This window comes from Tenrec ecaudatus, chromosome 1 (genome assembly GCF_050624435.1).
Source record: "Tenrec ecaudatus isolate mTenEca1 chromosome 1, mTenEca1.hap1, whole genome shotgun sequence".
Lineage (NCBI taxonomy): Eukaryota > Metazoa > Chordata > Mammalia > Afrosoricida > Tenrecidae > Tenrec > Tenrec ecaudatus.
In genome coordinates, this window is record NC_134530.1 from 213991310 (window position 1) to 214003412 (window position 12103).

At 37.0% G+C, this 12103-nt stretch overlaps 1 protein-coding gene and 1 pseudogene across 2 annotated transcripts in view; one reads left to right on the forward strand and one right to left on the reverse strand.

Moving 5' to 3' along the window:
* Positions 1–12103, reverse strand: part of ASPM (assembly factor for spindle microtubules) — a 49798-nt gene that overhangs the window by 19208 nt on the left and 18487 nt on the right. For both annotated transcript variants that reach the window (XM_075528681.1, XM_075528671.1), the window contains exons 9-17: positions 11228–11358; positions 9608–9783; positions 8816–8961; positions 7256–7341; positions 6179–6400; positions 5217–5424; positions 4952–5094; positions 4707–4835; positions 2182–2376 (exon numbers count right to left, since the gene is read on the reverse strand). In XM_075528681.1, the coding sequence (XP_075384796.1) occupies positions 2182–2376; positions 4707–4835; positions 4952–5094; positions 5217–5424; positions 6179–6400; positions 7256–7341; positions 8816–8961; positions 9608–9783; positions 11228–11358 (1436 nt within the window). The remainder of the gene's footprint in view (positions 1–2181; positions 2377–4706; positions 4836–4951; positions 5095–5216; positions 5425–6178; positions 6401–7255; positions 7342–8815; positions 8962–9607; positions 9784–11227; positions 11359–12103) is intronic.
* Positions 10058–10529, forward strand: LOC142429546 (protein LLP homolog pseudogene; annotated as a pseudogene).

Genomic DNA, 12103 nt, shown 5'->3' on the forward strand with positions numbered 1-12103 from the left:
AAAATAGTTTGAACTTCATGAAAATTAAAATACACCATATCAAAATGTTTGGTATGCAGCTGAAGCAGTACTTAAAAGGGAAATTCATACCATTAATTTATTGTATTTAAAGAGGAAGCAGTCTTGGATGTCTGAAACCTCCTAAGACTCTGATAGTTAAGCACATCAAAAGACTTATCTAAAAGGGAAAAAGAGAACCTATATACTGGGAAAACCTTTTGGCAACAGCATTATTGGACAAGGGACTGATTTCTAAAACTTAAAGGAAACTTCAACACCTCAACAACAAAAAGACAAACAATCCCATTTAAGTGTGCAGAAAACAAAGAAACAAGTCACCAAAGAAGATATTCAAGCAGCCAACAAACTCATCAAGAAATGTTAGTGATCATTAATCCTTAGAGATGTGTGCAAATCACAGCAATAATGAGATAGCTCACCCCAGAATTAATGGCAAAGCCAAAAATAAGAACAGACAACAGCAAATGCTGGCCAGGGGTGGAGCCTGGAACTTTGCTGGTGGGACTGAAATGAGGCAATCCCTGTGGAAATGGTTTGGTGCTTCCTTAAAAAGTTGGAAAAAATACCACATGGTTCACGTAACATGAACAGGTAAGTTGCACATAATAGATAAAGATGGAAACAACATAAGTGCCCATTAACAGAAGACTGGATAAACAAATTACAGTAAACACACAAAGGGATATTACATAATGCTAAAAAATAATGATGAATACTCAAAAACACATAACATGAATGAACCGATAAGATATCATGCTGATTGAAATTAGTCCATTGTAAAAAAGCACATAATATATGAGACCACAACCAGAAATAGCCAAGAAAAGGTTCACACACAGAGGAAAAAATTCTACGATGTTTACCAAGGAAGGGAGGAGAAGGGAGACAAAACTCACTAACTAGAGAGTAGTCATGTATAACTTAGGTGAAGGAAAGGCAATCTATGGTAAGGAGATCAACACAACATAATGAAGGTAAAAGAAGACACTGGGAGGTGCACAAGAGTTCAAAGCAACATTGCTTACACAATTCTGCAATAACCAATAATCATCTAGGAGTAGACAGACCTGCAAGCAGAAAAGGTATGGGAGGCCAATGGAACTACACCTATTTATAAATAGACGTTTGGCAGAAGATAATTCTACATATGTATTTATGTATGTAGAAGCCCTGGTGGCATAGTGGTTACAAGTTAGGCTGGGATCCTCAAGGTCAGAAGTTCAAACTACCAGCCAGCTTTGAAGGAGAAAAATATAAAGAGTTACAGTCTCAGAAACCTACCCTGTTCTGCAGGGTCCCAATGAGTTGACACTGATATGATGTCAGTGAGTTTGTTTGTTATTTATATATGCACTACAGATGTATCTCTGTATTTAGAAAAACATACAGCACCAAGGGAAAAGTTATGAAAACTTCTAGCCACCAACAAACACTTTCAGGGAATGATTCATTGCACTTGGGGACTTGGGGCCCTATTCTTGGGTGTATCTGGGCCAATTGGCTTAACACAGTCCAAAAGGACAATGTTCCACCTCCTACTTTGGTGAGTATGGACAGAGGTCTTAAAAGCTTGTGAGCAGCCATCTAAGATGCATCTATTAGTCTCTCCTTATCCATAGCAAGAAGACCAAAGAAAATCAAAGACACAAGAAGAAATAAGTACAAAGGACTAATGTCTCATACAAATCTCAGCTTCCACGACCCTGCAACCAGAGCCAGATGGAGACCAGCTACCACTCTGAACTGCTCTGATTGGGATCACATTAGAAGGTCCTGGACAAAATGAGGGGGGAAAATGCCCAACTCAAAATCATGAAAAAGGCTAGCTGGTCTGGTATATACTAAACGGATCAATATGCCTCATGAACCAAGTTGTCAAACTTTTCAAAAAAATATTAGCAAATGGAATCAAGTCACATATAAAAAGAATATCACAAAACAAGTAGGTTTTAGTCCAAAATACAAGGTTATTTCAAGATTGTCAGCCTAACACAGCAAATATTTACAGAGGTAGTAGGCAGATGCTAAATGTTTGTTAAAATTAGATATGAGATAAATTAATATAGTACTAAAATCATTAAAAAACTTTATTTCATTTTATATTCTTCTTTAAAAACATCATTAATTATTAAATAAATAAATTAGTCCAGGATGTTTCACCTGAATCACTGAGGCAGCTGCATTTTGAATTTTTTTCAGTTTTTCCTTTTTTAACAGTTTTAATTTTCTCTGTGCTAAGAATCTTCTCCAAGATTTCTGAATGGCCAGCGCTGCATTGACCTCCTTTTTCAATCGCCGTTTAGTTAGAAAACGGATGATAGCAGACTGAATAACTCTTGCAGCTTTATCTCGCTCCTGAAAGTAACAAAAGAACATCAAATGTAAAATAAATACTTAATTTAAGTGTCATCTCTTAAATATTAATCAGACTGATCCCAGAAAATGAAGTGCCCTGAGACTTATTGCAAGCTAGATTCCTTTTTAGGATCATAAATGTTTCTGGGTAAGTTGCAAGGGCCGATGGGCATTCTAACAGATATATTTGCTTGCATGACGAAACAAAGATTCCAAGAAAACATCATCCATAGTAAGTACATAAGCATGTTTTATCTATCATAGCTTCTCAGTAATCACAACTAAAATAATAGCCTAGAAGGCGCAAATGTTTCTTTCTTTAAAGTTAGCATTTATAAATGCTATATATTTTATTCATAATATATGAGTATACCACAAAAAGAGCTCTCAAGAATAATATGTATAATTTAGATGTTTACTGAAATGTGTGAAAGCTGGAACTCAACAGGGCTGTTCACATGTCTAGCTTGCACAGGTTTGACCACTTTTCTATTGTTAATAGTGGAAGATCTTTGAGTTTTCCTTGTTCCTGATTTTTAGTGTAATATTTTAGTGTATATTTAGGGCACCTGCTATTTAATGTTTCGTTTAGAAAATGGACCAATGTGATTGGCTGTTAGCATAATGGCACATAAAGGTCTGTTGGCATAGTGGGTAGAGCTGGCTGTTAACATAATGTCAGTTGTCTGAACACACCGCACATTCCATGACAAAACGAGGAGACTGTCTGTTCCCACAAACACCCGTAGCAGCACTTCACTTCTATTCTACAGGGTCCCTATACGTCAGGAATTATTTGATACCAGTGGATTTGGAATTGTATATTCCTGCATATGGGAGAGATGCAGTGGTTACATGGGATCAATGAAGTTGTATCACGGTGACACACGGCTTTTAATGTAACCCTTCAAAACACAAGGAAATGCCTGTTATTTGGGCCAAAAAAATTACATCAAGAAATGGGGTCTCCTTAACAGGCTAAGAAGCCAGTGCAGTTAATTTCAGTACATAAAGTAATCTTGAGCAGAAAATAAAGGATACTTCACAACCAAAACTAAAACACACACACACACACACACACACACACACACACACAATTTCTGATTGGTATTTGGAATTCTAATTCTCTCATACACAGCTCTATAGAAAGAAAAAAGAAACAATTGAGGGATTGGCTGGGAGAGTGCTCCCTACATTTCTCAGAACAGTGAGTTCTCCCAGATTAGAGGTTCCAGCAGTACAGCACTATCCTCCAGTGGACCTGTAGGTGTGAAAGTAGATTCTGAGAAGGTGAACAACATGACAGGGCACAGAGAAGAACCATTTGTGAACATAGGTAAGGCACCATGTCTCACTATTTTGACTTTGAGCAGGGCAGGTATGAATTATTTCAATTAGTGTTGAAATAATTGAAACAATATCCAAGTTTGATATGAAATGAGAAACATGGTATGTTTAAGTGTTACAGAGGCTAAGAACTTTATATGAATGTGATACAATTCAAAATTGAGGTGCTATATGGGGAGGGCAGTACTAATTTCTTATATATTTGAAATATTGTAGTATGCTTGGATATTTGCTTGAATTTTTCCAAATATTAAAAACAAATCAAAACAAGCTACCCCACGAACCACCAACCTTGTAGTTAGTTAGCAGTACAACAATTACTCAACATTGCCACTGGGCTCCTTCCGAGATATCTAACCCAGCAGAGAGTAGAGGAAGAAAAATCAAAATAGTTCGTTCAACTTGATCAAGGAGACCACCGCTCATTTGAGCAAAAACCACTTTGTCTCAGAATTTAATGGAAAAATTGATATTTTACAGGAAGGAAAACTTCTGTAATATTTGCTTCACAAAAGGATATAACAAATATCCTTCTTCCCATGTCTTAAATATTTTGAGAAATAAAACAATTGAAAATAAAATTAATTTCACAGCTACCACAGGCTAACGTTGAAGACATCGTTAAGACAGACTAAACGAGACTGCACACTGAACCCCGAAATTGTGACACCAGCACTAGTTAAGGGTGTCTCGAGGAAGAAGTACCCTCCATTTGTGCTTCACAAATTTACAAAGCAGATAAATTAGCCTCCTTTCCTGGAGCAGAGAAAGCGAAAAGCGGCCAGAAGCTGGACACTGCATTGGTTAAAGGAAGCATCAGGAATTAGGGGGAAAGACTCCTATCTAATCCTAACCCAAACAACATGCACAACTATTAAATGTACTTCACATGTCAGTGAAATATAAAACATATTAAAAAATCAAGTGACTAGCATTTCATGAAGCACAATTCACATTCCAGTGTTTGCAGTTTTCAGGAGTACCTGACGGCGTTTCAGATCTGATTTCAGTTTGTATTTTCTCCAAGTTGTTTGTATCAGTCGCGCAGCTCTAATTTCTTTACGAAGATCCAAAAGTCTTGCACAGAGAAATGACAAATAGGTAATAACCACCTACGAGAAAACACAAAAGATGAACACAGAAAAACAAGAGAGAACCCAACGCGTAATATACTAGCATTTTCTGAGACACTTTTAGTTAGAAGAAAACCAAAACCCATTTTATTTACCTTTTCATCTGGAATTGTATTTGACATATCTGAATGATGGATCATAGTAGGTATTCCACCAAGATCTCTAACTGCAGAGCTGATCAGCTGGAAATTTTTCTTTTCATTTTCCAACAGCTCTTTGTGTAACTCCGAAGCATTTTCTATTATACAAGTGACAGAGAGAGAGAGAAAGAGAGAGAGAGATTGAGAGAGAGAAAGAGAGAGAGAAATTAGACATAGCAAAACCAACAGCACAAAAACCTGTCAACACAAAGGAACTAACCATGAGTAAATGCTTTAGGAGACATATCCAGAAAACTAGCATCCGAGTCAGATGAAGAGTTCAGCACCACTGAGCCAGTGTGCGTGCACTCCACAGTCTGAGTAGTGCGCTGACAGACTGCCTCCAAAGGCACATAACAAGGGTGGTAGTGGTGGATTAAGTAGCATAACACTCGGCCATCTGAGAAAGACACAGTAAAATTCTCCACCTAGTGGGAAAAAACAGAAATAATGAACTCTGTAGTAATACACATAGGTGCTAATGGTTTTACAGTCCACTATTCATCGTTAAGAAAAGTACATTTTCTAACAGCATCAATGCACTCCACAATGTACCACCCAATGTGCTACCACATTCACACGTATAAAATACTAGCTATTGTCCATTAAAATAGAACTTCTTTATCTAGAACTGATTTTAAACATAGATGATACATATATTTGACAACCTTTCTATGAATAATACTTGTTCAAAGTATAACATTTTACCATTTATAGTCAACTATACGATCATTTTTCCTATTTTATATCTTTGTGTGTCAGGAAAGATTTTTTTCATGCGTTTACATTAAAAGCTACATCTCATTCAGAACTAAAGTATCAACTTAATGAATGAGTATAAAATCACTTAGATATCTCTCTCTCCTTGCTGCCTTTTTCTCTGATGATGACTTTATCTGTGTTTACCTTGATAAAAAGGATGTGATCCTTTGGGGTCCCTGCTGTGCACAAGCTTCCTATCCGACTCTCCACTAGTAGTGATACATTCCGTTACAGTGCATTATGTGAGTAAGTCAGATGAAATACTTTCCATGAGTGATATCCTAACTCAACTTGAGGGAAAGCTTATAAACTAAATTACTTAAGACATACAATAAAAGTTTTGTTTTTAAATTAAGTTAACTGACTTTGACCAAAAGTTATTTAAAGATCCTGGGTGAAAACAAAGAAAAAGCAACTTACTTTCTTATGATAGAAGGCACAAACAGCATTTACCCAGTCCATTAACAGCTTTATGCTTTCACTGTACTGTTCCAAAGACCTACTACTCCTTTCGTCTTTTGTCCTGTTCGGGACAGTATCGGAACGGCTGGATAGTGCAGACATTGCTTTCTTTATTCTGTGTGTTTGTTTTAAAAAGTCAATTTCTTCCTTTAACTGATCTAAATTCAGGGAGATCTCCACCTGAAACATACAACAGGATAAGCAATGTGACATTTTCAATTCACACAAATTCAAGAACCTATTTTTTATTTACACAAGTTGTGAAGTTAACATAATTACTGAGAAGTTTTAAAGAGCTAAGAAAACAAAGTGCTCAAAATGTATGTAAGATTTAATATAAAAAATTCATTTTTTTCTTTTATTTATTTATTTTTTAAATTAATTTTAACAATTTATTGGGGCTCATACAATTCTTTTCACAGTTCATATATATACATACATCAATTGTATAAAGCACATCTGTACAGTCTTTGCCCTAATCATTTTTTTCTCTTTTCTTCTTTTACATTTTATTAGGGACTCATACAACTCTTACCACAATCCATACATATACATACATCAATTGTATAAAGCACATCCATACATTCCCTGCCCCAATCATTCTCAAGGCATTTGCTCTCCACTTAAGCCCCTTGCATCAGGTCCTCTTTTTTTTCCCCTCCTCCCTCCCCATTCCCCCCTCAAAAAATTCACTTTTTAAAGGCAAAAAAAAAGCCTTTAGAGCAGTGATGGAATGCATAGTAGCTAAGAACATGAGATCTGGAGTCACCCGAGTTTGGCTCCACTCAGTTCTACTTCTTATCAAGGCTAGTGCAGCTAACGCTCAGCCTGCTTCCTCACCTGCACTGTAGAGATACAGCCTACTTTATAAGGGTGCGATCAACATCCAACGAAATAGATATAAAGCAGTTATCACAACTCCCAGGACAAAATAAATCCCATCAATGAAAAAAATTACTTTTTGTCTTTTATACGAATTGTTTGTATAAATATTAAAAACTGATAAAAGTCCAAAATATACCAAATGTTTGATACCTGAAAAGCAAACGCTATTTTCCAAAGCAGCGCAAGCGTTTTTTCTCTGTGCCTGTCCACAATATCCTTAGACAGAATTGTGTTTCCTGTAATGAAAAGAGAAGCAATTAACATAATGCATGCCCTCATCAATGATTTTAAAAAGTTCATTTTTTCTGGATGCCTTGTTTGTGGCTTGTTCCCAGGGTTATTTGGTTATTCAGAAAATTGCACCAGATAGACCACATCAGCAATACTTTCTTAGATATGGTATTTCACTCATTTTTTGGCTAAGTTTTACTAATTTATTATCCTAGTAAATATGAGAACTCAGACACACAAATTACAGGAATAAATTTAAAAAGCTAAGATATTTTTGAAAAAGAACTAGGTATTAAGGGACTTCACTGGAAAGCTGTATATGGACCCATGGTAGCTAGGTGGTTATAGGTTGAGCTGTCAATCATAAAGTCATTGGTTCGAACACACTAGTCACTCTGCAGCATTTAAAAGATGTAAAGATTTGGAAACCCAAAGACGCAGTTCTTCTCTGTCCAGTAGGGTCAACATGAGTTAAACTTGATGAGCTAAAAGTCAGTTTTTCTTTGTGTTATGGGAGGCTGTGCAATATATACAAAGAATACAAGTTGGATACTGCAAAGCCAGACCACAGCTTGAGAAGAGTGGAAAATAAAAAAGAAAATTCAAAAGGCACATAACTGGAAGGCGTGAGGGTAATTGAAAGCCCAAAATATAAGACTTCATGGCAATTTTCATAAATGCTTTGAAGGTCTAATTTTTCTTCTTAAATTACATAATAAACACTTCTGAATATATTTTAATGTATATCAGTTAATTCATGTTACACGTTTCAGAGGTGAAAATGACTCCAAGCTCTTCACAAGAAAACACCTAACTTTTCCGTTAGGAGATTCTAAGCACAGGTGCAGAAGTTATGCCATCTTAAACAAGACTGGAAGATTTTAACTTGAATAAATGAGCTGGAACTCGGATAGACCCATTTTTGGATTCAGAAGACTTGAATCTCTATTTATCATACAAAACCCACTACCAGTCAGTTTATTACAGCTCATAGAGACCCTCCAGGGAAAAGGGGAACTTCTGTGGGTTTGGGGGCTGCAAGTCTTTACGACAGCAGAAGAATCTCATCTTTCCTTTGCAGAGTGGCAGGTGGGTTCAGATAGCTGAACTTACAGTGAGGAAACTCATAACCACTACAGAAAATTCCAAGTTTATGTGACTGCACTGTTCAAAGGTATCTTTGGGTCAAAGAACACCATGTGAAGTAGAACTTGATCCAAAACTTAAATAAAGCCAGTGTGCACCTTCCTCCGTCTCAGGTAAACAACACTAAATTAAAAGATGCTGATTTCCTGTGGGCAAGCAGAATGAAACGTGGTATATGGTACATGTAAGTCAAAAATGGTAGCTGAGAGGAGAAAACTAGTACCATTTTTGGAATCAGCAGGTCAAATATGCCCAGAAACAAGGGTAACATTTGAGGCATCGAAATGTATGTTAGTCAGTGAGGAAAATGGTTGCTTTTTACTCAGTATTTACCTTGCTCATCAGTCAGTTGAATTCCTCGTGATTTAAGAATTTCAAAAACAATGTCAACATTGTGAATTTTCTGAAGACGGCTTATTGCAGGAATTCTGAGTTTCTTTGAGAGATTCCAGTTTTGTGTGAGAAGTTCCATGGTTCGCCTAGCAGTAAAGAAATTTTGAGAGGAAACCACTATACGAAAGCATATATGAACAAGCAACTTCACTTAAATATAATTAATCGCTAAAGAAGCCCCAAGAAAACGTTTTAAAAAAAAAAGACCAAAAATTTATCTCAATGCCATAATTTTAACAAAAATTGCACATGCATTATTCATTTGTTTGTTTTCTTTTGCTAACTGTGCAATCCCCTTGATAGTGTACATCATTTAAGTAGATGTGTTAAAACACAAAAAATACAGTAGACACTACTGTTTCATGGTCAGAAAATGACTTATTTCCCATTATTAGTCTAGGTTTGGGAAGACATCTTTTGAAGAGGTAATAATGAAGAGCTGGGAGATTTACACCCAGACCTACATGTGGGACAGACCAGCAGGATTCTACAGAGAAAGTAGGATATAGTACCCCTTATTGAGGGGTACTATATTCTACACAATAAGCAAATATTCTGTATCCATGCCAGCTCCATAAGCCAGGCAAGGCCTAGATAAGTTACGTACATTACCCTGATCACTAGCTAGTAAGGACATAACAAAAGCAAACAAACATCTGTGAAAGTATAGAAAAGGTCTTCTGAAAATAAATCTATTTCATCAGACAAAATAATTCTATGTCTGATACTTACACGAGACGCACCCCACACTGCAAGTCTACAGCAAGATTTGTAACAGCAAAATCAAATTCATCAAATGGCGTCTGAACATGACTAACGGGTAATCCCAAAAAGCTAAGGTGACGAGAAAGATCACCTTCACCACTCAGGAAATCTCGAGAAAAAGCCAGAAGAATTTCTTTACTAGCCTATAGGAAAGAAATGGCAGATGTTATATTCCAATATTATAGTTTGTGTATAATAAAACAAATCCTTCAAATCCTTCTGAACATAAAGGAATAAGAGTATCATAAATAGATGATAAGTTTCATATCACAGGGCAATAAAACATGTTTCTTATATTTCTAAGTTAACAGTTTTAAAGCAATGATCAAAATTAATAATATATTCTAAAAGCCAGTAAGTATTAAGTTGATAATATTAGAGCCTCAGTAGAGCCATCACCTCCGCGCTGCGTGAGCTGCCTGTTGCACGTGAGCTCGGAACACTTGCCCAGGTAAAACATGGCTAAAAGCTTACGGAGTAAGTGGAAAAGGAAAATGCGTGCTGAAAAGAGAAAAAAGAGTGCCCAAAGGAGCTCAACAGACTTAAAAACATCCTCAAAGTAGACGGTGATGCTTTAATGAAAGATGTTCAAGAGACAGCAACTGTTGCAGGGCCCAGACGTTGCCAAGAGAAAATGCAGTGTCAGGTCAACGAAGAAACAAGTGAAGGTGACATGACCATGGAGACTGACATTAAGAGGAATAAGAAGAGCCTTCTAGACCAGCACGGACAGTACCCAGTGTGGATGAACCCGAGACACAGAAAAAAGCTGAAGGCAGAGCGAGAAAAGAAGAAGGGGAAAAACAAAGCCAAAGCGGCGAAGGCCGCGAGAGGCTTAGCCTGTCAGACTCAGAAACGTCACTGGAACGGGGCGGGGGCAGGGGGTTGATGAAATCCTGAGTGGATTTCACTTTGACCCGCTGGCGATGATGTATTTTACCCTGAGTCTCTTCCTTCGATTCGAACCTCGTAGAACTCAAATTCATGTGGAGCACCCAGTTTCTTTGTCTAAAGAAAGCTGTATGTACTGGTGTTTCCATCAGAGGGGCTGTATTATCCGGGTGTTTTCAGATGTCAGAGTCTGTCCAGTATGAACTCACTGTGATTGTTTGTGCAACTTCATCATTGTCAGTAAGTGCCAAACGTACTGGCAAATTTAAGATCCTTGGGCTTTGCCGCAGCTGTGAAGCAACAGTAATTGTAAAAGATGATGACCTTGGATCTTATGGGCAGTGCTTGTTTGGATTTTAAATTTTGTTCAATGCGGAATAAAAACTATTTTGCGTAAAAAAAAATATTAGAGCCTCAGAAGCATATCTCAGTAAATTCTCAGGTCAAAATGAGGAGAAAGGGTGCTATATGCTGGTGAGATGGCAGTGCGCAAAGCCGGCACAGTTAGAGCAACTGATAAAAATCACTAGAAATGCATTGCGATTCTATACCAGAACACTGTCCTTAGGGATATCATTTTTGTGTTTTTATAAAAAAAACCTGTACAACAGACGTAAAAAGTCTTAGATGTGAAAAGAAACAGAAATAAACTAATGGAAAATCTTAGATGTGGAACATAAAGCATGAGGACTATACCTTGAATTCGGCATCTTTGCAGAAGAGACAAGGGTCATGATCAATCAGTCTGGAGTTTTTCGCATAGTCAAGGAAACAGACCAGTAACAATAACTTTTTCAAAGTAAACTTAGACAAAGCTTCTTCATGACCTTTAAGAAAGCATATAAAAGCACAGCAATTTATCTATGGAATATAAATTTCACCTTCAAACAGCAATAATAATTGTGTGCACACAATAAAAACATAATCTCAAGCACAAATAAATTAACATGCCTGCTCTTAGTGTTATATATACACAAATCCATTTAATCCTCACAATAACTGAGTGGGGTGAGTTCCATGAACATTTCCTTTCCTAGAGAAACCCGAGGCACAGATATCAAGAGATGTACTTGGTCCATGTAGCTATCAGGTAACTGTGGTACTGCTAATCACGAGATCAGCAATTCAAAACCACCAGCAGCTCTGCAGAAAAATGAGCTGTCTGCTCCCAGAAAGGTTGAAAGTCTCAGAAGCCCACAGAGGCAGTTCTATGCTGTCTTATAAGGTCACTCTAAGCAGGCATCAATTTGGTTGCAGTGGGCTTTATAAAGCCAAAGTACATTTAAGTAGCATCTAGGTGCTGGATAAATCGTAGCAAACACACACAAAACAGATACCCATCCACATGGGGGATAGATAACAAGCTAGCCAGGTCAGGGTAAGGGAAAAGCAAGAGAAAACACACTGCTGAAAATAATTACAAATAGTGATTCAAGAAATGATGGCGAATAACAATGCTAAAGTAGTGTGAGTAGTGGACAGATAGCTGTTGACATAGGCTTTTCTGAGAAGGTAAAACTTAAATTGAGAAGAGTAAGAAGAAACTAGTTATGCATGGGATAGGGAGAATTT